Below are 23,269 nucleotides of genomic sequence, written 5' to 3' on the forward strand. Positions count from 1 at the left end.
ACCGCTTGTTAGAATATTTGTTAGCTACAAGTGTAGCCAATATTGCTACACATTATATTGCATTATATTACATGATATTATATTACGCTATATTACATTACATACATTATACAAACACATACATTATATATTGCATTATATATTTTATTATATATATGATTTTATGATATATATTAATGTATATTATATTAATATATTATTTATTTACAATTTATGTGTTTATATTTACATATATGTAACACTCCTTTATTTGACCGTGAAACAGCCTCTCGTGTTTAATTATTCATTTCAAGCCAAAAAAAAATGGGAAACGTTTGTTGTCAGTTGATGACTTTGATAGAAGTGCGATCAGAGACACTAGCCACAAATTATATGCAGTAAAAAAAGTGGTTTCCACAACAAGGAAATTACTGCCAGTTTTGAAAGAAAAAATCGAATGGAGTTGGGGAATGACATCGCTGCGTTAAATACTCAAATAAATGGGTTTTGTGTGGAGAAGAAGCCAAAATAAGCGAATACTTCTTCTCGAAAGATCTGATGTTGTTGCTTGGCGATCACGGTACCTGACTCAGATGAAACAGTGCAGGGAGGCTGGGAAGAAGATATTTTACATGGATGGATCCTGGGTTGACACTAATTTAACCTTTCAGAAATATTGGCAAAAGAAAGGTGACTTTGAAGGTGTAATGGCAACAGGAAATGCACAGACTGATAGTTGTAAGCGTTGGTTCTAGGCAGGGCTTACTTCCCGGAGCCTCTCTTGTTTATAAAGCAAGCACAACAACAGGAAACTATAAAATACGCGAGGATGGTTTGTTATAAATATGGTTTTCGGCCCGCTCGAAATGACTAAAATGGTTCTTTTAGAGTGCTGTTATGGAAAAAATACCAACCCGTGTGCATAAAAGTGGTAAGGTTCTTGAAGTGCGTGAAAGTGTCATGTCGATCGTCTTCACATTTCAGCCAAACCAAATGGAAAAGAAAGCATCAGCGAGGGAGTTACATGCAAGTCTTAATTAATTGTATTTCCTACAGCAACCTACAATTACAAATTTAGTTCTTAACTTTAAAGAATTGTATAGCTATGTTTAACTATGTTTAACTAAGCTGCCCAGTCGAGAAAATGGTGCACTACCTTTAAATAATAAATTACCGTAAAGCATTATCGCATCTTTGTATCATTAAGATCTGCGCTGTGTTGCACCGTACGTGGGATTGTTCTCGACTAATGTTTTCGGAACGCCATGAAGACTTCCAGGCCGTTGCTATCTGCGGAGCAGGCAAGGCGGGACGTGTCGATTACAAGGTCGCTGAGCTCTAGGGAGTCCACCCGCCAAGACGTCGCGGCCCTACAGTAGTAAGTAAGTCCGTTAATTTACGCACGAACTATGTGGCACGGATATCACATATTTTACTTAAATTCATGGATAGTTTCTGTACTTAAGACAATAAATGGAAGACATATGAAAACAATCTTAATATTTTTTTAATATTTCTTAAGAGAAGTCACAAATATCCGTGCTGTAACAAACATATTTGTTTCAGAAAATAAGCATAAATATCTATAAAACACTACAGCAATTATTTACTTTTACGGATGTCACATCTCATTATATATTTTTTTCGCATATCGTATGTAAACATTTAAATAAAGTTTTGCCATCAATATTCTGTCATTTCACAGAAATATTTTCTAACAGGTAATGAACTTTTATTAGATCCATAAAAATTATTATTTCATTAATACAGGTGGTTCATTTTCGTAACAGTATCAAAAATATGCAAGGTTCACTTAAATGGATACTGCATATGTCCCCAGTATATTTCCAAAAAAATATTTTTAAAAATAAGGTTGCCTAATCGTACGCTTCCGAGAGATATGAAATAGCCACAAACAGGTTAAAAACACTAACGATATATGTATTGTAGATTATAAAAGTTCTATGAGTGTTGTTATTACGAAAAACAAAGTTGCGATACCAACAGACGTTGATGACACTATTGGTTAAGATTTTAATTTTCCTTGCACAATTAATGGGAGTTAATTATCTACTCAATCATCTCTTCCGTTATATGCTTACCTGAATTCGTATAGTAAAAGTTATGATAGAAGCAAGTATTGTAGATTATAAAAGTTCTATGAGTGTTATTACGAAAAACAAAGTTGCGATACCAACAGACGTTGATGACACTATTGGTTAAGATTTTAATTTTCCTTGCACAATTAATGGGAGTTAATTATCTACTCAATCATCTCTTCCGTTATATGCTTACCTGAATTCGTATAGTAAAAGTTATGATAGAAGCAAGTATTTCAAGCACACCCCTCAATTAAAGTTAAGACAGAAAAGCGAGACTTAATGGGCGTGGATTTCGCGTTTTCAATCTATTGTTAACATTGCTACCCAACCATTGTAACACAATCGTGCAGCAAGAATAGTAAAGAAAATCGTTTGTTAATATTGTTAATAAAAATAAATACTTGCTTGTCATATATTTCTATGAGGGTGATGTTCGGGTTCCACGTACAACTGTATCACACATTTTAACCACCACTCTAATGCTGCTAGCATCTACAATGGCTAATTTTGTGTTGTGGTCTAGTAAGGAAAGTATTGTGGAAACAATGCATGTGGTGTTCAAATGAAATTACCTTTAATGCAGATTAAAAATCGATTGTGTAGAAATTAAGATGAACAGAGGCCTAATGTTGATCAACGAGTGTGTTTTTACACTTGTTATACAAGGGTACTTACACCATAAAATTCCTGATATGCATTTCACCAAGTGGGATGGTAATATTCAAAGTTAAACGCTATGGTGGCATATTAAGTGACACATTCATTACAAATGATTATGGATTATCGACTCTTTGAGAAGGTGGCGATTGTTGTAACTTCACCATGTTTTTATGATAGAAAATTAACAGTTAAAGAAATTGAAACTATTATAGCGTTGCCAGTGTTAGAATGCACGTGGAAAGGAACTTTCAACAAATTTAAATCTTTAAAATTTTATACAAACTATTAGTTGAACTGTTCCCATATGTTGACGATCTTGTTCATATGTGTGATATTTTAGTAGATTTGCAGAGTAGTCTCCTATTATTCAAAAAATTAAAAATACCAGTTTTCCTAAAACTTAAATATGCTAATGTAATACGATACGTGTATTAAATAAACATGTGTATTACATTTGTTTGAAAGCTAATTGCTTATTCCAACATTTACTCTGATTTCGTAAGATTAACGTAGTTATATTTCTACACTTGCCTAGCAGTGTTGAACTTTCCACTGATTCTACTAGAAAATAAAATACGCTTTTGCAGTCAAGTTACATCCCTGTTATGTCTTCTGCTTACAATATTTCACGCAAAGTACATTGTACCAGCAATGGCATCTAATTATATTGTATAAGTGGGTAAAGAATATTTTAGATCTGTATTATGGAATATGTCACTTATTCACTACACCCTTATAGCCCTAGTTAAATATGTTTATCCCCATGATTGTAGGATGTCGGTTTTCGAAATAATAATTTGATTGATAACACAGAAAAGGACTACAGCAACGTGTTTACAGTGGTTTCCAAATCCTGACGGGGAAGGACATTTTCTACTTATAATATGTCTTCTGCCGTCAATTTACGAAAACCAATTAATACAAATAAAAATTAAAAACTAAAACAAATAGTGAAGTATAAACACAGGGAGATTAACACAAGAGTTTCTTGGTAGGGTGGAAGTGCAATATAAACGTTTGCCATATCATTTATTCTTTAAATACGGAATAGCCGTCTCACTTTATTACCTTAACATTATTCACATCACCAATAAATCAAATATTTTTTCCCTTTTAATAATACTGTTACGATGTTAAAAATAATGTCATGGTGAGAACTGCTGGGTTCGCAAAGGATAGCCCTTATAAAGTTTTTTATTACTACACAGTTTTTTTATTGCTAATATTGACATCACTAACAAATAATCTTTCTTAAAATGCCTAATAATCAATTACACTTAAAAAGGTTTATTCTCCAGTCACTCGGTTCTTACACACCGCACACCTCGCTGGGCCGCACCTCTGGCGCAACTCTCGCCGCAGCACCCCTCGTGGGCCTCCGTCGCCGCACTCTCGTCATACTCCGTCGCCGCCGTCGCACTTCCCTTCGCCGGGGGGGGGGAGGGTAGCGACCACCATTGCAATCCGCCAGGCGCGCGTGGCCTGTCTTACGTCAGTGGAGGCCACGTGACGTTGGCTCCGAACCTGGCATCGCGGAATGGTCTCTAGCGTTCGTAACAATACATTCATAACTAATAATATATTCAATGTTTTTTTCTATATATTGAGTTTAATGAGTTATAAGATTGCCAAACAAATATAATTATAAAAAGATACATTTTCATCCAAAATTTAAGTTTTCTCAGCAGTTGGCAGCTTGTATAGGGGGAAAATAACATGTCGGACGAGCGGAGTGTTGTAAATCGCTCGGCTGCTGACGGGCGAGCGGATGACGAGTCATTGTAATTCCGGCCCGCCTCGTCAGGGGTGTATCTGTGTCAGCGAGGCGGGATGATAAGCGCGACGCTCGCTGGTGCTTCTAGCGCGGTGTCTCCTCTGGACTGGCGCGCTGTCTTCTCGTCGTCACAGGACAACTGTGAGATCTGAGCGGTCACCGTAACATTATATGGCGGAGAAACGAAGATAAAGGTGTAATGCAAGTCCTTCAAGTGCTTTCAAGAATCTGTACCGGTTGTTTTACGCCTAAAAATTGCTCTGAAAACATGTGTTTTTAGCCATTTTAACTTTTTTAAAAATACAGTTCAAAAACTTAATCCGAAATCAAAAGTACTTTTCGGCCCTCAGCGAACTCTTGAATGCTTTTCGTGAGCAGACCCCCGCTCGGATGTGTTGAGTAGTTTTGGAATCGCGTTGTTTTTCCTGAAGCTGTGCGCACCGTGTGCGTGCCCGGGTTGGTAGCACTGGGTGTCAGCGCGGGGCTGCGGCACGTCTTGCCCGCCGGAAGTGCGCCGCCGGCCAGGGGCGCCGGATGTGCCGCGGGTATAATTACAGCGGTGTGTGTGCTCGGAGCGTGGTTGACGTCATGCCCCGGGCAAGAAGGGGAGGGGATGTTCTGCGCCTCACTTCACACGCGCACGCACCAGGTCCAAGAAAACACCGCGTGCACATGACGATCTGCGCAGGGCAGTTGCGTCCAGGCACGAAGTCAGAGGGGGAAGCCTTCATTTCACAGACGAGAGAGCCACACCCGAAGTTCCCCGAAGTTCATGCTCGCTTCCCCCCCCCCCCCCCCCCCCGTTTTATCTCATTGTATAAACCGATGTGGCATTGAATTTTGCGGTCGATTAGAATAGGTTCGCTACATTATAAATACTTTAAAACATTGTGGATGGTTGTTTATATTAGGTAAGTATAGCTGCATTAAAAATACTGTAAAATCATTGTATGGTTGCTTAGCAAATAACTTTTTAACATGTAGCTATCCAGGGCTAGGAAACCGTTTACATGATTTCACAGTATCTTTAATATAGCTATCCTAACCAAATCAACCGTCCACAATGTTTTAAAATATTTATAATGTAGCTAACCTAACCTTTTACAATGAACAAAAAAAAACCGAAGATGCACAATCGGACGTTTGGCTCTCTCGTCTGTGAAAATAAGGCTTCTCGGAGTCCGGACCCTTCCCTTCCAAGATTACAAAAGCGAAGACAGAATAATCAAATCAGATACTCATAAAATATATATTATTAGGATTATTAAAGAAATAATAAGCTTAGCATCAGAAGTCTTGCCACGTAAAAACCTGGGGCAAACAGAAAAAAAAAAAATTAACTGATGTCTTGAAAATAATCCAACTCAGTGAATACATTTATATGTATGTTTTCATATTTAAGAAATAATAAGCATAGCACATATATATGTATATATATTGTTCCGAACGTTAGCAAGGTTGCGTCACGCGCAGGTGCAGAGCTAGCTGGGCTGATATCACATGCTGCTGTAACATGATATGTGCCGTGCGCACCTGGGTCGCCGCTTCCCCTCCCTCCTGCACACCGCTCCCCGCTCGGCGCTGTTAGTTTGACATCCGAAACCTGACAGCTGCGGAGTTACGCGAGCCGCCGACACGTGTTTCGAGAGATTTCTGCCGTCGTGTCGGTTCGGAATGACGCGACTGGCCCCAGCCGCGCTCGTGAGTTCCAGAAATGACAGCTGATATATAAAAAGAGGACGTCGGCCTCAGCAGAGTTGAGTTCAGAGAGAGAGTGAAGTGGGAAGTTTTCCCGCGGCGGAGTTTCCGGGCGATAGAGTGGCGAAGTCCTTGGATGAAGGTTCCAGGGCGAAGAGATCAGTTGCGGGCGATAGTGTCGCGGGTGCGGCAGAGTTCCGAGCGAAGTTCCGAGCGAGGCGTCGAGAGGGATCTCGGCGAAGGGGAAGTGCGACGGCGGCGGTGGCGGAGTGCGGCGACGGAGTCCCGTGGCGGACACCCACGAGGGGTGCTCCGGCGAGAGTTGCGCCAGAGGTGCGGCCCAGCGAGGCGTGTGGATCGTGAGAAACGAGTGACTGGAGGAAGCAACATTTTTTTAAGTACAATTGATTAATTGTAATATTTAGATTATTAGCTAGTAATGTAAATAGTGGCAATAAATAAAACTGTGTGTGATAAAAATCTTTAATTGGGCTATCCTTTACGAACCCGCAGTAAATCGTAACAATATATATTATGCATATGCATATTTGTAACAGGTTTACTATTTTTTGTTGGGGTGACAAGGAGATAAAATTAACTGTATATATTTTTAACCATTAATTTGTGCTTTTTGACCTTTTATTAATGTTAAATAAAATATAGATTCCACAGGAATGTTAAACATATAATTAATGTACTATGTATATAAATATATATTAAACCACTAAATGTAACATTTTCCGTCACCTCCGTCCGTCATCAGTCCGTCAACCACGTAATCCGCAGCCAATCATGTGGCCCGAAAAATTCCATCCATCCGTTCGTCAAAAGTTTGTATTTTCATTCTTTTGACGTACAAACAGATAAATTTATAACCTCCAAATGTCTGCTAAGGTTAGCTTAGCATATATATAATCCATATGCATATTTGTATCGGTTTATCATTTTTTGTTGGGGTGACAAGATGAAAATAAATCTTTAAAATTATCAATCATTAATTTGTGTTTTTTTTTCCTTTGATTAATGTTAAACATATTGTTACGATTTACCTGCGGGGGTTCGTAAAGGATAGCCCAATTAATAGATTTTATTTCACACACACTTTTATTTATTACTACTACTTGTCACTTACAAACAATCTTCTAAATTGGCAAATAATTAACTACACTTAAAGAAATGCCAATTCCCCAGTCACTCGTTTCACACACCTCGCTGGGCCGCACTTCCGGCGCAACTCTGACCGCAGCACCCCTCGTGGGTCTCCGCCGCGGGACTCCGTCGCCGCACTCCGCCGCCGCCGTCACACCCTTCGCCGAGATCCCACACGACGCCTCACTCGGAACTTCACTCGGCTCCGCCGCGCCCGCGACTCTATCGCCCGGAAACTCCGCCGCGGGAAAACTCCCGACTCCACTGAACTTACTCACTCCCTGCCCTGGAACCTTCGTCCAAGGACTTCGCCACTCTGCCGCACCTGCGGCACTATCGCCCGGAAACTCCGCCGCGGGAGAACTCACTCAGTCACCGACTGACTGACTGACTCGAAGGTCGGCCCAACCTCCTTAAATAGCCCTTGGGTTCCCATCCAGAACAATCGGGCATGTCTCCGAGATATCTCGCGACCTTCGCCGTCGAAATGCCCAGAAACGCGTCGTGAGTCCTCGAAGGACGCGATGGCTGCTCTAAGAACGCCGATAAAGGCGTCTGAGTCATTTTATTCCGCAGTGCGGTCTCTTTTAAGTAACCCGATCTGAGGCAGGTGCGCGCTGCGACGGTCAGGATTTAGCGAGATAGTATGACACGAGATACCAGGGAGAGGATGCGGGTGGAAGGGGGCGCAGACAGGCCGAACGAGTGCGGCGATGCCATGCACTGCAGCCAAGCGCGATCGTAACATTGCCCCCTCCTTAAACCTGTTCGTCCCGAACAGGTAATGCATCTCCTTCTGGAGGTCCCCATGCTACTCGAAGTTTAGGCCTCCTGCCTTTCCTCCATCGCGGGCTGTACAGTCTCACCAGATAACACTCTCTCTCATTAGATGTAGCTTCTCTTGTCACCCGGCGACACTTCTGGGTCGCAGATTCCCCATGTCGTTCAGCCAGCTGCCCGAGACGGACCGACCATTGCCTTGGACGGACCCGATTCTCTTGAGAGCATTGCTCGTTGCCTCCCAATGGTTCACTTGTTTCTTCCCTTTTTCTCTCTGTTTGTTCTCTCGTAGCTACTTGTTCACAAAGCATTTCTTCCCAGCTCTTCTTCGTCTCTTCTTGGTTCCTCATTCCCTCTTTGTTCTTATGAATATCGTCTGGACTGCTTTCAGTTACTCCTTGCACCATCTTCTTCACTCTTTGTGTTCTCATTTTCTCTTCTCGGTCTTTAATCCCCTGTTCTTGGTCCTTCTTCACCTCTTCTTGGTCTTCCTGTGTTTCTTCTTGGTCTTCCTTCGTTTCTTCTTTGCACTTCTCTATCTCTTCTTGACTCATGTACATCTCTTCTCGGCTTTTCTTCAGCTCTTTTGTGAATTTTTTCCTCTCTCTTTGGTTTATCTTCATTTCTTCTTGTTCAATATTCTTTACTTTGTAACTCATCTTCACTACTTCTATGCTTTTCTTCAGCTCTTCTTTCATCTTCATGTCCTGGCTGTTCTCCTCTCCTTGGCTAATGTCCTCTTCGCAGTGTTCTTCGCTGTTCTCTTCGCTGTTCTCTTCACTGTTCTCTTGGCAGGTCTCCTCTTCGCTGGTCTTCTCTTCGCTAGTCTTCTCTTTGTGGTTCTTCTCTTCACTGTTATTCTCTTCACTGTTCTCTTCTTGGCTGGTCTTCATTTCTCTGTTCTTCTCTTCGCCGTGCTTCTCCTGACCGGTCTTCTGTTCGCCGTTCTTCTCTTCGCTGTTTTTCTCTTGGCTGTTCTTCCCTTCTATGCTTAACTTCACTTCGGTCTTCATTTCATTCCTCATTTCTTCTTGGCCATGCTTCAGTTCTTCCTGACCCTTCTTCATTTCCTCTAGGCTATTATTTGACCCGCTCTTCTTTTCTTCATGGTGGTTCTTACTCTCCTTCCTTCCACTCTTCATTTCTTCCGTAAATTTCTTTATACTGGTTACCATTTCTTCCTTAAAGTTCTTTGTACTAGATACCATTTCTTCCTTAAAGTTCTTCATACTAGCTAACATTTCTTCCTGACCCTTATTTATACTGGCTAACATTTCTTCCTGACCCTTCTTCATACTGGCTAACATTTCTTCCTGACCCTTCTTCATCTCGTCCAGCCTATTCTCCATTTTCTCCTGGCTACTCTTCATCTCGTCCAGCCTATTCTCCATTTTCTCCTGGCCATTCTTCATTTCTTCCCTGTTACTCTTCATTTCATTCTTCATTTCTTCCCTGTTACTCTTCATTTCATTCTTCATTTCTTCCTGGCCACTCTTCAGTTCGGCCAAGAATGCCAGGACATTCTTAAGCTCATCGGCAGCCATCTTTCTTGTCTACAAGCCTAAATATTTTTTTTTCTAATACTGTTATTAATTTTAAATGACCTAGCCGAACCTTCTAATTTAACTAACAATAACTCTATTACATTCAAAACTAACACTGACTACAGTATACTCAAACTAACTGTAGAAAATTTCAAATTCACTGAAGTTCTAAACACTAACTATATTCTCGTAAACTAAATTCTATCCTTAACTTTTAATCTAATACTGTAACTGAATCCTAAATCTATTAATTAGGGCTATCCCACTTCTGACACCAAAATGTTACGATTTACCTGCGGGGGTTCGTAAAGGATAGCCCAATTAATAGATTTTATTTCACACACACTTTTATTTATTACTACTACTTGTCACTTACAAATAATCTTCTAAATTGGCAAATAATTAACTACACTTAAAGAAATGCCAATTCCCCAGTCACTCGTTTCACACACCTCGCTGGGCCGCACTTGCGGCGCAACTCTGACCGCAGCACCCCTCGTGGGTCTCCGCCGCGGGACTCCGTCGCCGCACTCCGCCGCCGCCGTCACACCCTTCGCCGAGATCCCACACGACGCCTCACTCGGAACTTCACTCGGCTCCGCCGCGCCCGCGACTCTATCGCCCGGAAACTCCGCCGCGGGAAAACTCCCGACTCCATGAACTTACTCACTCCCTGCCCTGGAACCTTCGTCCAAGGACTTCGCCACTCTGCCGCACCTGCGGCACTATCGCCCGGAAACTCCGCCGCGGGAGAACTCACTCAGTCACCGACTGACTGACTGACTCGAAGGTCGGCCCAACCTCCTTAAATAGCCCTTGAGTTCCCATCCAGAACAATCGGGCATGTCTCCGAGATATCTCGCGACCTTCGCCGTCGAAATGCCCAGAAACGCGTCGTGAGTCCTCGAAGGACGCGATGGCTGCTCTAAGAACGCCGATAAAGGCGTCTGAGTCATTTTATTCCGCAGTGCGGCCTCTTTTAAGTAACCCGATCTGAGGCAGGTGCGCGCTGCGACGGTCAGGATTTAGCGAGATAGTATGACACGAGATACCAGGGAGAGGATGCGGGTGGAAGGGGGCGCAGACAGGCCGAACGAGTGCGGCGATGCCATGCACTGCAGCCAAGCGCGATCGTAACAATATTATTAATGTACTATGCATATACAGTACATTAATTATCATTAGTGGGCTACAATACGATATTTCGTCCCCATTACAGCCTGACATATATAACACACAGAAGCGGTAGAATTGTTCTTCCAAGCAGTCTGTATTCAATTCAGTTTTGCACACGTGTTGGTGTAACCCATGTCTTCGTGCAAACTTGACATGCGTGTTTCGTGTATTTAATAACATGTTAATTTTTGACTTGTTTTAAAGAAATCATCAAATAACTGACTTAGGAACAAAGTATTAAAAACAATTAAATAAAAACCAAAATATGAATGTTATTTGTCTTCGAGAAAAACCATTACTTATATTTGCAAAGCCACAGCAGATAGTGAAAATCGCGGATAATCCGCAAAAGAGCCGAAAGTGGGGGAAAAAAGGAAACATTAATTTCAACTTAAAAATCTAAACATTTGTTTAAAGAAAAAGTTACCATTAACAGTAAAATATTTTTAATAATGCTAAAATTTTAGTATTTTACTGAATAATTAACATACAATACATTTCAGTAATGCCATACAATAGATTTCAGTAATGTAAACATAAAAGTGCTCAACCATACGACTAGAAACAAAGTGCGACAGAGACAAAAATATCAACGCATACCAGCCTACTGCGTGAGTTCCAAGAGAGACTGTGGCGTTTTACTGTATACTGCACACAATACACTCGTCAGTAGAGTTCAAATTTGCTCACTTGTAATAAAATACAGATTTACATATGTGCTGTATTTTTTCGTAGCATGCGTGGATAATAGGGAGTTTACTGTACTTGTAAAAGTTGGAGTTCTAAAAGTTTGCTATTCCCTGAAATTTTCTTTTAGTGTGACAGTTAATTTTCTTTTAAAATTCAGTTATAGAAAAAATTATAAAAAAAATTATGTAATGGATTTATTAGAACCACTCTTTCACATAATCCAGGCTACGGCTTTGATGGGGGCACACCAACTTTCCTTTCAGAAGGTTTCTATGGGACACACCGGCTTCCCTTTCCGACGTTTTCTATGGGACACACCGGATTCCCTTTCCGAAGTTTTCTATGTGGCACACCGGATTTCCTTTCCAAAGGTTTCAATGGGCAAATTATATAATGGTTGTACTAGAACCACTAACAATACCGGCCGACCCACACCATAAAAAAAAACATTGGAGCAGGCAGTACTTACAGTTCGTTGCGTCGTATCGGCGGTATCGAAACCCACAAACTTGAGCTTCATCGTCATCACCAATAACGAACTATCTGAAACGAAAGCCACCTGTTTCACGTCCCGCAAGGCTGAGAGTTCGCGCTCCCAAGCCTTCGTCTGCCTCCCCGGACACACGCTTGCAGAACACGTGTCCCTGCTCGTGCCACGACCGGTAAGCTGCGGGAAGCCTTCACTTCACAGACGAGAGAGCCACACCCCAAGTTCCCCGAAGTTCATGCTCGCTTTTTCCCCCCCGTACCACAACAGGTGTATTTTTGAAGTGAAACTTCTAATGCGACTTCCAACAAGGTTGCGTTAAACGTTTAACGCTACCATGGAGGGGGTATGAAAGCACTGTTGCATTAAACGTTCAACGCTCCTGGGGAGGGGGAATAGAAAGAGACAGAGCGAGATCGAATGCGTGGCACTCGAACGCATGCGCGTAGTATACCTGTTACAGGCCAGCGCGAGCGTTAGCAACGAGTAGCGTCCAATATTCCAAGCACATGCGCGTGGTATTCTTGCTATGCAGCGAAGTAAACAGTGTGAGCGTTGTGAAATTATCTTAAATACGTACTTATTCTATTTTATTGTTCTATTTTAATATATAATATTCATTATTTCATTTACTTGTTTTTTAGTTTGATTTGATACAATATGATTTCACTAAAAATCAATTTCTACCCATTCCTATTTTCATTTCCACATTACGAAGTTTCACTTCTTCCGCACGGAGGGACTCCACGCACTATTTTTTTTATTTGGGATGTTGCTTACTCATACGTCATACGCCGTTCTATCTCATTGTATAAACCGGTGTGGCATTAAATTTTGCGGTCGATTAGGATAGGTTAGCTACATTATAAATACTTTAAAACATTGTGGATGGTTGGTTATATTAGGTAAGTATAGCCAAATCAAAAATACTATAAAATAATTTTATGGTTGTTTAGCAAATAACTTTTTAACATGTAGCTATCCAGGGCTAGGAAACCGTTTACATGATTTCACAGTATCTTTAATATAGCTATCCCAGGGGTGCCCACAAGGGGGGTAACGACGCAGACTCGGTCATTAAAATTTCAGGGGGGGGGGGTGTTAAAAGACGAGAAAAATGTATATATTATTTACATACTTATAGCTTCTAATGTGAAAATACGTTTCTGGTGCTTTGATAGTTGAAAGGGATCTTGTAAATAAAATTGGCAACCCCGCACTTTCCTCAAAAAAAGCAGTTTGGTATCTGTCGGTTCAGGATGGAAATACTACCTGCGGGTCGAGCATGGTTCTTTTCCTCGCCACCGTCATAGCGACGACGCGTCGCCGGTATGACGGCTGAGTTATGACGGCCGCGTGAAAATGCGAGCACGGATCCCATCGTCATATCTCTCCCGTCATCGCTAAGGCGCCTTACCTACGACGGCTTGGCAATCGATAATATGCAGAGGTTGGCAGTGAATTTACAGAAAGGATGTGTTTTATTTGGCAGTTGGTGTATCTGCTAGCAATTTACAGCCAATAGAAAACTACCTACACGAAAACAAGATTGTGGACATTCATAAACTTAGGCATGTGTCTATCGAATTATATGTTTTCCACAACTATATTCAATATTTATATCATTTTTCATTGTACGCCTGTTGTTTTTCCGTAAATATAAGTTTTACAGACTATTTTTTGCCCAGTAAAACACCCGTCACGTCTCAGTCTCAGAATATAATAAAATAATTTTACATAGCAAAGTCGTTTATGATTATTAAATAGTATATAAAAAGGTTGAGTGTATTAGAAACTGTGAAGGTTTGTAGTTTTTAATAGGACAATATTATTTAGCGATCTTATAAAACGTGTTGCCCGTTATTATTAATTTTGTTTTCAATGGTCAGTTGTTACTACTTAAGATCATTATGATGAAAAAAAAAAATATTTAAAAACACTCTTGTGACTCGACGTGAAACATTACAATACTAGACCTGATTTAATCATTATTTGGTAATTTTCGTCACCGTTCAAGTTAATTTGCCGATTTGAAGGTACCGAAATAACTCGGTGTGCTATACGTCCCTTAAAGACTGTTAAAAAAATACTACTGTTATATATTTAATTACATTATCCTTAGACTTGTTTATAGCATATTTTCTAGTACACTGCAAGTTTTATTCACACTATTTTGTACCGTAGCTTGAAACAATATAACACGAAGTCGGTGTTGTTAATTAAATGCCTGAATATAATTTATTAAGTAAATTGTAGTTGACAGTATTGTGTGTGCAGTTTATAACAACCAGAAGAGTAGAGGAACTAAAAATACCCTTTAACGGAATTATTTACTTTTCACACAAGCCGCTCCTCTCACAAATTACGATTTTCGTATTAACTATAAACACGAAACCCCTCAATTCTACATGAGACACTATTATTCCTACATTGTTACCATTTTATCATACTGACAGTACTTGAGCGAATCTTAGGTGAATAAAATACGTTTCAATATGCGATACAGCAGGAGCAAACCTAGCCACCAACGAGGGTGGGGAGTAGGCCTAACCTAAAAGTCACTAAATCATGTGAGGAAATGCTTTCTGTTTAAAATGCGATAAAACGAAGGTTTAAAATAACCATCAGACTACTATGTATTAATCAGCGGCATTCTTGTGTATTTTCAACCTTATCAATGCATGTATTTTATTTTTACAAGTGACTTTTTTTATTACACATAAGGAAGCTGAAGGGAAAATTAGTTGTTTTTAGAAGTTTAATAAACCACACGTTTATAGGTGTTTTACACTTAACTTTTATACAGAATAATTAACTAATGTGATGTTTTCTTCTATCTTGTTGAAATATTACGTTATTTTGTCTTGACCTTTATTTTTTTTACTATGTGATATGACAAAAGTAGGCAGATTGGCAGTTTTTTTAGTATGATATATTTTGGTAAACTGAGTTTTGTGCAGTTAAAAATATCGAGAAAAAAATAATTAATGTGTCTCATTCATACGAAACATAGAAACTATTTATTTATGCGGCGTGATTATTATCGGAAACAAGTTGTTTCGAAGTTTGTTCAGAGAAAAACATAACCTTTTTTGAGATACGTCGTATATCTCACATAGGCCTACGTAATTTATGAGTAAATAGAATTGAGACAAAACCTTAAGTTTCACGAAAATATATTATTTAACTCATTTGAAAGAATTATTTACCAGTATTAAATGAAAGTTACGCACGTAGTCGGCATTATGACGGGGTTATGACGGCTATGACGGCCTTACGACGGGCAAACCATCCCGCCTTACCTATGACAGGCATGTCGTAGCTAAGGCGTCTTACAGAAGGCGAAAAAAGATCCATGCTCGCTTTTAGAAGCGAAGCGTCATACCGATGACGCGTCATCCCTATGACGGGCGAAAAAGAGAACCATGCTCGACCGGCTGATATGACCAAAATTATTTTAAAAAATCCGTTTTAATTAATGCAAAATGTGACAAAATATAATACTAAAAAAGTATAATATTATAAAATAATTGAGTAAGTAATTGAGAAAATGGCATAAAAAAATTCGGTGGGGGGGGGGGGCGCATCATTAGGTTAGGGGGGGGGGGGGTGAGTCATAGTGTTTGGGGGAGTGGGCACCTCTGGCTATCCTAACCAAATCAACCGTCCACAATGTTTTAAAGTATTTATAATGTAGCTAACCTAACCTAATTGACCATTAGTTATCATGAGTTGTCCAAAATGAACATTCAAGGACACACGGCAAACGAAAAATATGGCGACGGCCGCACCAATGTACAGATTATGTTAATGAATAAACGGATGCACGATCGGGCGTATGTGAGAAGAAGGCTTCCCGGTAAGCTATACACCAGCTGACCGCTCAGCTCTCCACGAGGCGCACAAACCCCCCCTCCCTCCCACCGGGCATGCGCTGACGTCCCCAACCAGCCCCCTTGGAGTCGTTCTTGCACGCAACAATTCGGCCACCGATACCCGCGTGCGTACCAGCGCCCAAGTCCGGCTTAGCGCGGGCCATCGTAGGTGCCGCGACAGTTCGCAAATGCATACAGCTTTAGCGCGGTCCATGCGAGCGACCGCGACAGTTTGCAAATACACTTTTAGTGCGCTACAGCCTAGAAGCCGTCCAATCAAGTGCAGGTTCCACTCACGTTAAACTTGCCAAAACTAAAGTTAAGTTTTTTTTCCTTTTAAAACTTAGCTTACAAACTTTACACTTAAAATAAATTACCAAACAAAATTATATCCTTCAATAAATAATAAAATCTTAAAACTTAGGCGATCTAAAAAAAAATTTTTAAGAAAAAACTTACATTCCTAATAAGGCCAGGGAACTGGCCACGCGCTGTTTAATAAAACATTATGTGGATCAGTAAATTGTGATAATTAAGAGTGAATGTGAATAAATTATTAATATAAAAATATTTGCATTTTAAATAGTTAATATTTTTTGAATGGTTCTAATAAAATCTTCTAACACAAAGCCTTTTTACTATAGTAAAAATTATTGTATTGTTATATTTTTATTGATTTTCTATTTATGTCAATAATGTCAAATTATATAGTTTAACTCTTCTTATCTCCGTTTTTTAACATCTTGGATGTTAAAACATTTTTCTTATCTTAAATTCTTTAATTTTTATTATTATATATTTGAGTGCCTAGGCTTATTGTATTAAATAATTTTGTAAGTTGTATACCGTCAGCTTACTTCTAAAACCTCTAACTCCATTTCAGTCAATTTTACAGGAGAACTTATGAGCTTTTGGAGCACGGTTTCGACTGACAAAGATACGAGGTTTTATAATTTGTGAATAAAAAAGAGACTAAGTAGAGTTGACTTACAAGGCTTTATCAGCATATGCACTATGAAAATATGAAAAAATACACGAAACACATCCGGAATATAAGACTGGGGAAAACGGACTTACGAGGTTTTAGAAGTAAGCCGACGATACATCTTCCTGGCTACAGTTTTTCTTGAGGTTAAGTTAGTTTTGAACGTTTTATTCGACTATCGATCTCGTGTACTTCTAAAACACTTTTTTGACGTGACAACGTCTAATAAATCTATGAACTCCGGCTGCACGCACGAAAATGTGTCCCGTTACGCTGTGTCCTGTTACACATATTGTTCCGTTACTCTGTGTCCCGTTACACACATTGTTCAGTTACGCTGTGTCCCGTTACGCTCATTGTACGCTTGCGCCGCATCTATCTCTCTTCCACTCGACTGTTTATAAAGTGAAGTGAAAAGTTAATGTGGTTTTCATTGCTTATTACAACAACAATTTCTGCAATAAAGGTTAATTATTCTTGCATTTTAAAAATCTGATTACTAGTATAATTCCAAGTATTTATTCTTTCATTATTAAAATAAAAATGATTCAATTTGATTCATACAAGTTTGCAATCATTTCATCAATGTTTTGTTATGACGTTGTCACGTTAAACTATCGTCCGTAAACCGAGTTTACAGACACAATTTTTTTTGTTTAAATTGAAGAAAATGTGGCACAGCCTAGCTCCGCCACACATTGGCCAGACAAAAGCTGGAATGGTTCCTTTAATATACGGCATGACTGATTCCTCCCCACGTCATTGGTCCATGGCGTGTGTTTGTCGCTAGTAACCTCGCTGTGAACGAGACGCAGAGGGCTCAATTTTGAGCCGGTAACAAACCAGCCCAGCGCAGTGGGATAGCATGACGGGCTTGCGCCTGGGAGGCGAGCAACACGCCTGTCTCTCGTGCGCTGCGCGTAGCATCAGGAGCGGCAGGGCCGGAACTGCATCGGCGGTGATGGCTCAGATCGGGGACGCACCACTACGCCAAAATACCACAACGCCGAACGTACAATAACGCCAAAACCATAACGCCGAATGCCAAATTGACTACAACGCCTACAGCTGGAAAACTGCTGTGTACCACAACGCCGAAATACATTAACCCGAAAAATGTAATTGCAGGACTGCCACAAAGGTTAGGTTAAGTAAGGTTAGCACACAAATTAATTCAGTTGTTTTTAATTTTGCTCCTGTGCCCCCCCCCTCCCCGCAGAAACATTTTTCGGCGTTACTGTATTTCGGCGTTGTGGTACACAGCAGTTTTCTAGCTGTCGGCGTTGCGGTCAATTTGGCATTCGGCGTTATGGTATTCGGCGTTATTGTACGTTCGGCGTTGTGGTATTTCGGCGTTGTGGTAACGACTCGCTCAGATCAGTTGCTGATGCGGACAGCACAGTCAGCGACTGGAACTGACACTGTCATCACTGCCCGTTAGCGATGTATGTGGCATCGAACCAGGGGCTCGCAGAGTCCCAGGCCGCGTGTTGCCGCCCATTACCTCTTGTATTGTGTCTGTGTGTACGTTTTTGTTGTGTTTGGGTGTAAATGATTCCGGAGTCCGTGGTAGGTGGTGGCTTGTGGTGCAAGGGATCACGGGTTGGCAGCCTTGACGTCACGCGGGCCAAAGGCTGGCCCGCGGCTCGCTCGCTGCAAGGCTTCTGACGACTTTCTCTCACCGTCCTCTTGTAAATCTTAACAAGTTTTGTAGACGCTTTAGTAAAAACACTCGCGAAATGTTATGTTTTCAATGGATCCACAACCGTTGATACACCGCAGGCTCGTTTAATACCACCCTCACTTATAAAGATGTAACGCAAATACTTGAACGTATACTTTAGTGTCTGTAAACATTATACCTTTTTTTTAGACAACGAAATTTTAAAAAAAATTAAACCAAGCTGGAAGTGTCAGACATGTTTCGTTTACGATACAGTGTAATGTTTCAACATTCCTTATTTGTAAATTTATGAGTACAGTGTGTGGATAGTAGAGTTTTGCCTCACAAGTGTTTATTTTTAGTGTGATTTATTTATGTTATTAAGACATTTTGTGCGGAACATAGTTTTCTAAATGCCTGGCTGGGGATAGTTTCTTCGACCAGCGCCCGATAGCACAGCAGTGCAGCAGGAAGACGTACTCGAACCGCGACATTGTTAAGTATTTTAATTAATTTTTTTCTAGTTATGGAGATGGCTGCAGATACATTAATGGATAAACCTAGTTTATATAATCCGTCTTTGAAGGAGCACCAAGACACCAATGACAAGTAACGTGAAGGAACTGCAGTATTAAGGCCCCCGCCTACTCGGGCACACACACTGTGCGCAGAGCTTCAGGAAAAACAACGCGATTCCAAAACTACTCAAGATATCCGAGCGGGGTCTGCTTACGAAAAGCGTTTAAGAGTTCGCTAAGGGCCGAAAAGTACGTTTGATTTTGAATTAAGTTTTTAAACTGTAATTTTAGAATAGTTAAAATGGCTAAAACGCATGTTTTCAGAGTAATTTTTAGGCGTAAAGCAACCGGTACAGATATTCTTGAAAGCACTAAAAGTGACTTGCATTACACCTTTATCTTCATTTCTCGACCACATAATGTTACGGTGACCGCTCAAATTTCACAGTTGTCCTGTGACGACGAGAAGACAGCGCGCCAGTTCAGAGGAGACACCGCGCTAGAAGCACCAGCGAGCGTCGCGCTTATCATCACGTCTCGCTGACACACATACACCCCTGACGAGGCGTGTTGTCTGGTCGTGTGCGCGCGCCCGGCCGTCGCGCGAGCTCACCTCGTCCTGCAGCTCCTCGATGTGGACGCCGCCGTAGCTGCCGCCGTAGCCGCCGCCGTGGCCGCCGCCGTAGCCGCCGCCGTGACGCGCCACGGCCACGTGGCTCACCTCCGATGACGTCACCACGGACCGCGCGCCGCTCCCCTGCACGACGGCTGCAACACGAGCGAGCCCGGGTCTGACTCCCGGGAAGCCTTCTTTTCACAGAAGAGACAGCCAAACTCCCGATCGTGCATCATCGGTTTTTTTTTGGTTCATTTTAAATAAATATACAACTCATGATAACTAATGGTCAATTAGGTTAGGTTAGCTACATTATAAATACTTTAAAACATTGTGAACGGTTGCTTATATTAGGTAAGTATAGCTACATTAAAAATACTGTGAAATCATGTAAACGGTTTCCCCCAAATAAATACACCTGTTGTGGTACGGAAAAAAAAGCGAGCATGAACTTCGGGGAACTTCGGGTGTGCCTCTCTCGTCTGTGAAATGAAGGCTTCCACTGTCTCCCAGCTCCCGGGGCCACATATATACGGTTGAACACTATATATATATATATATGTGTGTGTGTGTGTGCGTGCGTGTGTGTGTGTGTGTGTGTGTGTGTGTGTGTGTGTAGCTTTCGTGATTATCGCAGAATTTAAAACCGCCCACAGGTGTTAATAAATAAAACTTTAAATAGCACAACTACCCTTAAAATTTATGTTATAATCTATAGACATAAAAATGAATAATTGGCAATTTAAAAAAAAGTACGTTGAATTTTTGGCATTACAATCGTGACATTAAAATATAGAGATAGCCCAACGTTTATCATACTGTAGACATACAACAAATTGTTTGCCTATGTATATTCGACGAAATGTTGAATAAAATAATTTCGTTATTAAATTTTTCACAGTTAATTCTTAAATTCTGAATCAGCTCAATAAGGTTAACGTTTGTTCGAAGGAACTATTTATAGATTTCTGTCTATATATGCATATACTTAGGTTACAATGCGTGTTTTAAAATGATCAGGTTATATTTTATGTATCTATTGGACAGCAACTTTAAAATTGAAAAAAAAAAACTTTAAAGATAGCGACGCGTTTGTAATGCTTTAGAAAATCAATAAACCTTTTAAAAAAATTTGAACGTCATGTATGTTCCAACACAATTTTTCTGGATAATAAATTACAAGTATTTTTTAAGTTGCTGTTATATCTTGTTATGAATTTTCAAATTTACAAAATATTTTTCCAGGATAGTTTCACTATCATAAAGTTTACTTTGGCACACCAATAGACTCAGTACATGTCCCGATGTTCGGGAAAGTTAATATACTCGGGTGCTTATTGCCACACGTGGGGTCCGCCATCATGAAGACTTCTGCTCTTGGCTATAGCAGTTTCTACATGCAGCATTGCGATTTTAACCTGTTTAATTGCCATTTTGTAATGCCCGTATATTTTATTGCATTTCTGGTGCATACTAAAATTCTGCCGGGTCATTCCATGTCAAACAATTTAAAAAAAAAATATAATAGTAATTGGTTGCTTGATCATTTATAATCAAATCTAATTATGTTTGCTGATTTATACATATTAAGAGTCCAAAAACCCTAATTTTAAATTTTTACCTTTTTCTGAATTCCGATGGAAGACATCTTTGTTTTATAAAACATGCTGATTTTTGCATTTTAAGGGCGCACGTAAACTTATATAACTCGGAACACGAGGTTGTTGAAACAAAAGCCAGATAATTTAGGAAGATACAGCCTTTATTATCTTCAGTACATATTTAAGGAAAATTGCATCCTAAATATAAAAATCCAACCTAAGAGTTTGACTTTAAAAATTACATTTTTTCAATTTTCAAAGGTATGTTTTTTTCCAAAATATATCTGTTTTCAATATTACTTTTGTGGGGGTTGTGTAGCCCTCTTAATGCACTGAACTTACAAATAATTTCAACCCTGAAATTTGCTTCTTTTAAGAGTTACCTGTTTTCAAAATCGGAACATAAAAAAAAGTTTGACACAAACGTATCTCTTTATTGGAACAATGATTAAAAATCTTACATTTTTACAGATAAAACCTGTATACATAATGTGTTTTGCTGCTGTAAATAATTCATCGAAACATGTATCTATAAGTCAAGTTAGAGGACCTTAAAAAATCTCATGAAATATTATTCAGTGGTCAGGCACATTCAGTTTGTTGGCTAGACACGTCAGGTTGGGGTTAAATACCTCCAGTCTGTGTTCAGGCTAACATTATCTGTTGATTTTACCAGGCATGTCTATTCAGTGGTCAGGCACATTCAGTTTGTTGGCTAGGCACCTCCATTCTGTAGCCAGCCGGGTCAGATAGGTGAAACAGACATGTCCTTTTGGTGGTCAGGCACATACATACAGTCAGTAGCTTAGTGGTGTAATATATCGATACTTGAGATACGTTTCATTCAAGTCATGTACAGTGTCATACGTGAACGCCAAGTGTCTCCGAAACAAGTGCTATTTTTCGTCGATACTCGGCGAACATTTTAAATAATTCAGGTTCAATGTCAGGCTTATAGACCAGGCATCTCTGAACCACGGGGACAATCATGTTCTGACTACAGACTTGTTGAAGCACATGCGTTCGAAAAAAAAAAGCACTTTTTACGAAAAAAAGACAGGCATTTGGACGAAAACTTCACTTGGTAAAATACGTTCACATCGCAGGGATATGAATTTATCAGCAGAATACCATCTCAACAGTAGAATTTCGATACTAATGACTTGACAACGTACATTTAACGAAAATGGCGTACGTTTACACGAAACATTAACTCAGTAGGATACGACCCTATCAATAGAGACCTGAAAAATTCGCGGGTTCATTTCGCGATAGGCTATAATCCAAATACATTTGCCTTCCTTGCTGCCTCAGTGATTGGGCCACAGTTTATCTAAAGAACTCTGGACCAATGGAAAGCGTTCGAAAAAAGAAGTATCGAATCACAAGCTTCCCAGTTAACACGTGTCACGAGTTAGTAGCCAATCAGCAGGTGTAATCTGCACAAGTACATAGAGGATCATGCAATCTATCCTAGATGTCATAGAAAACGCGAATTTTTCCGGTCCCTACCTGTAAGTAGTATCAGTGTAAACGTACGTAATTTTTGATAAATGTACGAAGTCAAGTCAGTAGTGTCGTATTCTACGTTCTATATATGATCACTGGACGTTGCCTTGCCACCTACTGTAAGCGCCTGACCACCGAATACTTGCCTAACCACCAACCGGATACGCCTTTCTATCTACTGGACGTGCGTTCCTGGCCAGTGATTAGACGTGTCCGGCTACCAATAGATCGTGTTAGCCAGACCACAGACTGGAAGAACCTAGCCACCAACTGTACGCACCTTGCCACCTGCTTGACGCGCCTGACTACTAAATGCGTGCCTGCCAATGAACAGAAATGCATGGCCACCGAATAGGCACACCTTTGCCACCTAGTGGACATGCCTAACCACCTTGGCACCAACCTGATGTGTCTAGCAAACATCTCTGGACGCGACTGGTCACTTTGAAATGCCTGGATGACA

At 40.4% G+C, this 23,269-nt stretch overlaps 1 protein-coding gene across 2 annotated transcripts in view; it reads right to left on the bottom strand.

The window, feature by feature from the left end:
• Nucleotides 1-23,269, bottom strand: part of LOC134539976 (obscurin) — a 570,520-nt gene that overhangs the window by 493,549 nt on the left and 53,702 nt on the right. For both annotated transcript variants that reach the window (XM_063382379.1, XM_063382380.1), the window contains exon 3: nucleotides 19,694-19,848. In XM_063382379.1, coding sequence (XP_063238449.1) covers nucleotides 19,694-19,848 — 155 coding nt within the window. The remainder of the gene's footprint in view (nucleotides 1-19,693; nucleotides 19,849-23,269) is intronic.

This window comes from Bacillus rossius, chromosome 16 (assembly GCF_032445375.1).
Source record: "Bacillus rossius redtenbacheri isolate Brsri chromosome 16, Brsri_v3, whole genome shotgun sequence".
NCBI classification, from domain to species: Eukaryota; Metazoa; Arthropoda; class Insecta; order Phasmatodea; family Bacillidae; genus Bacillus; species Bacillus rossius.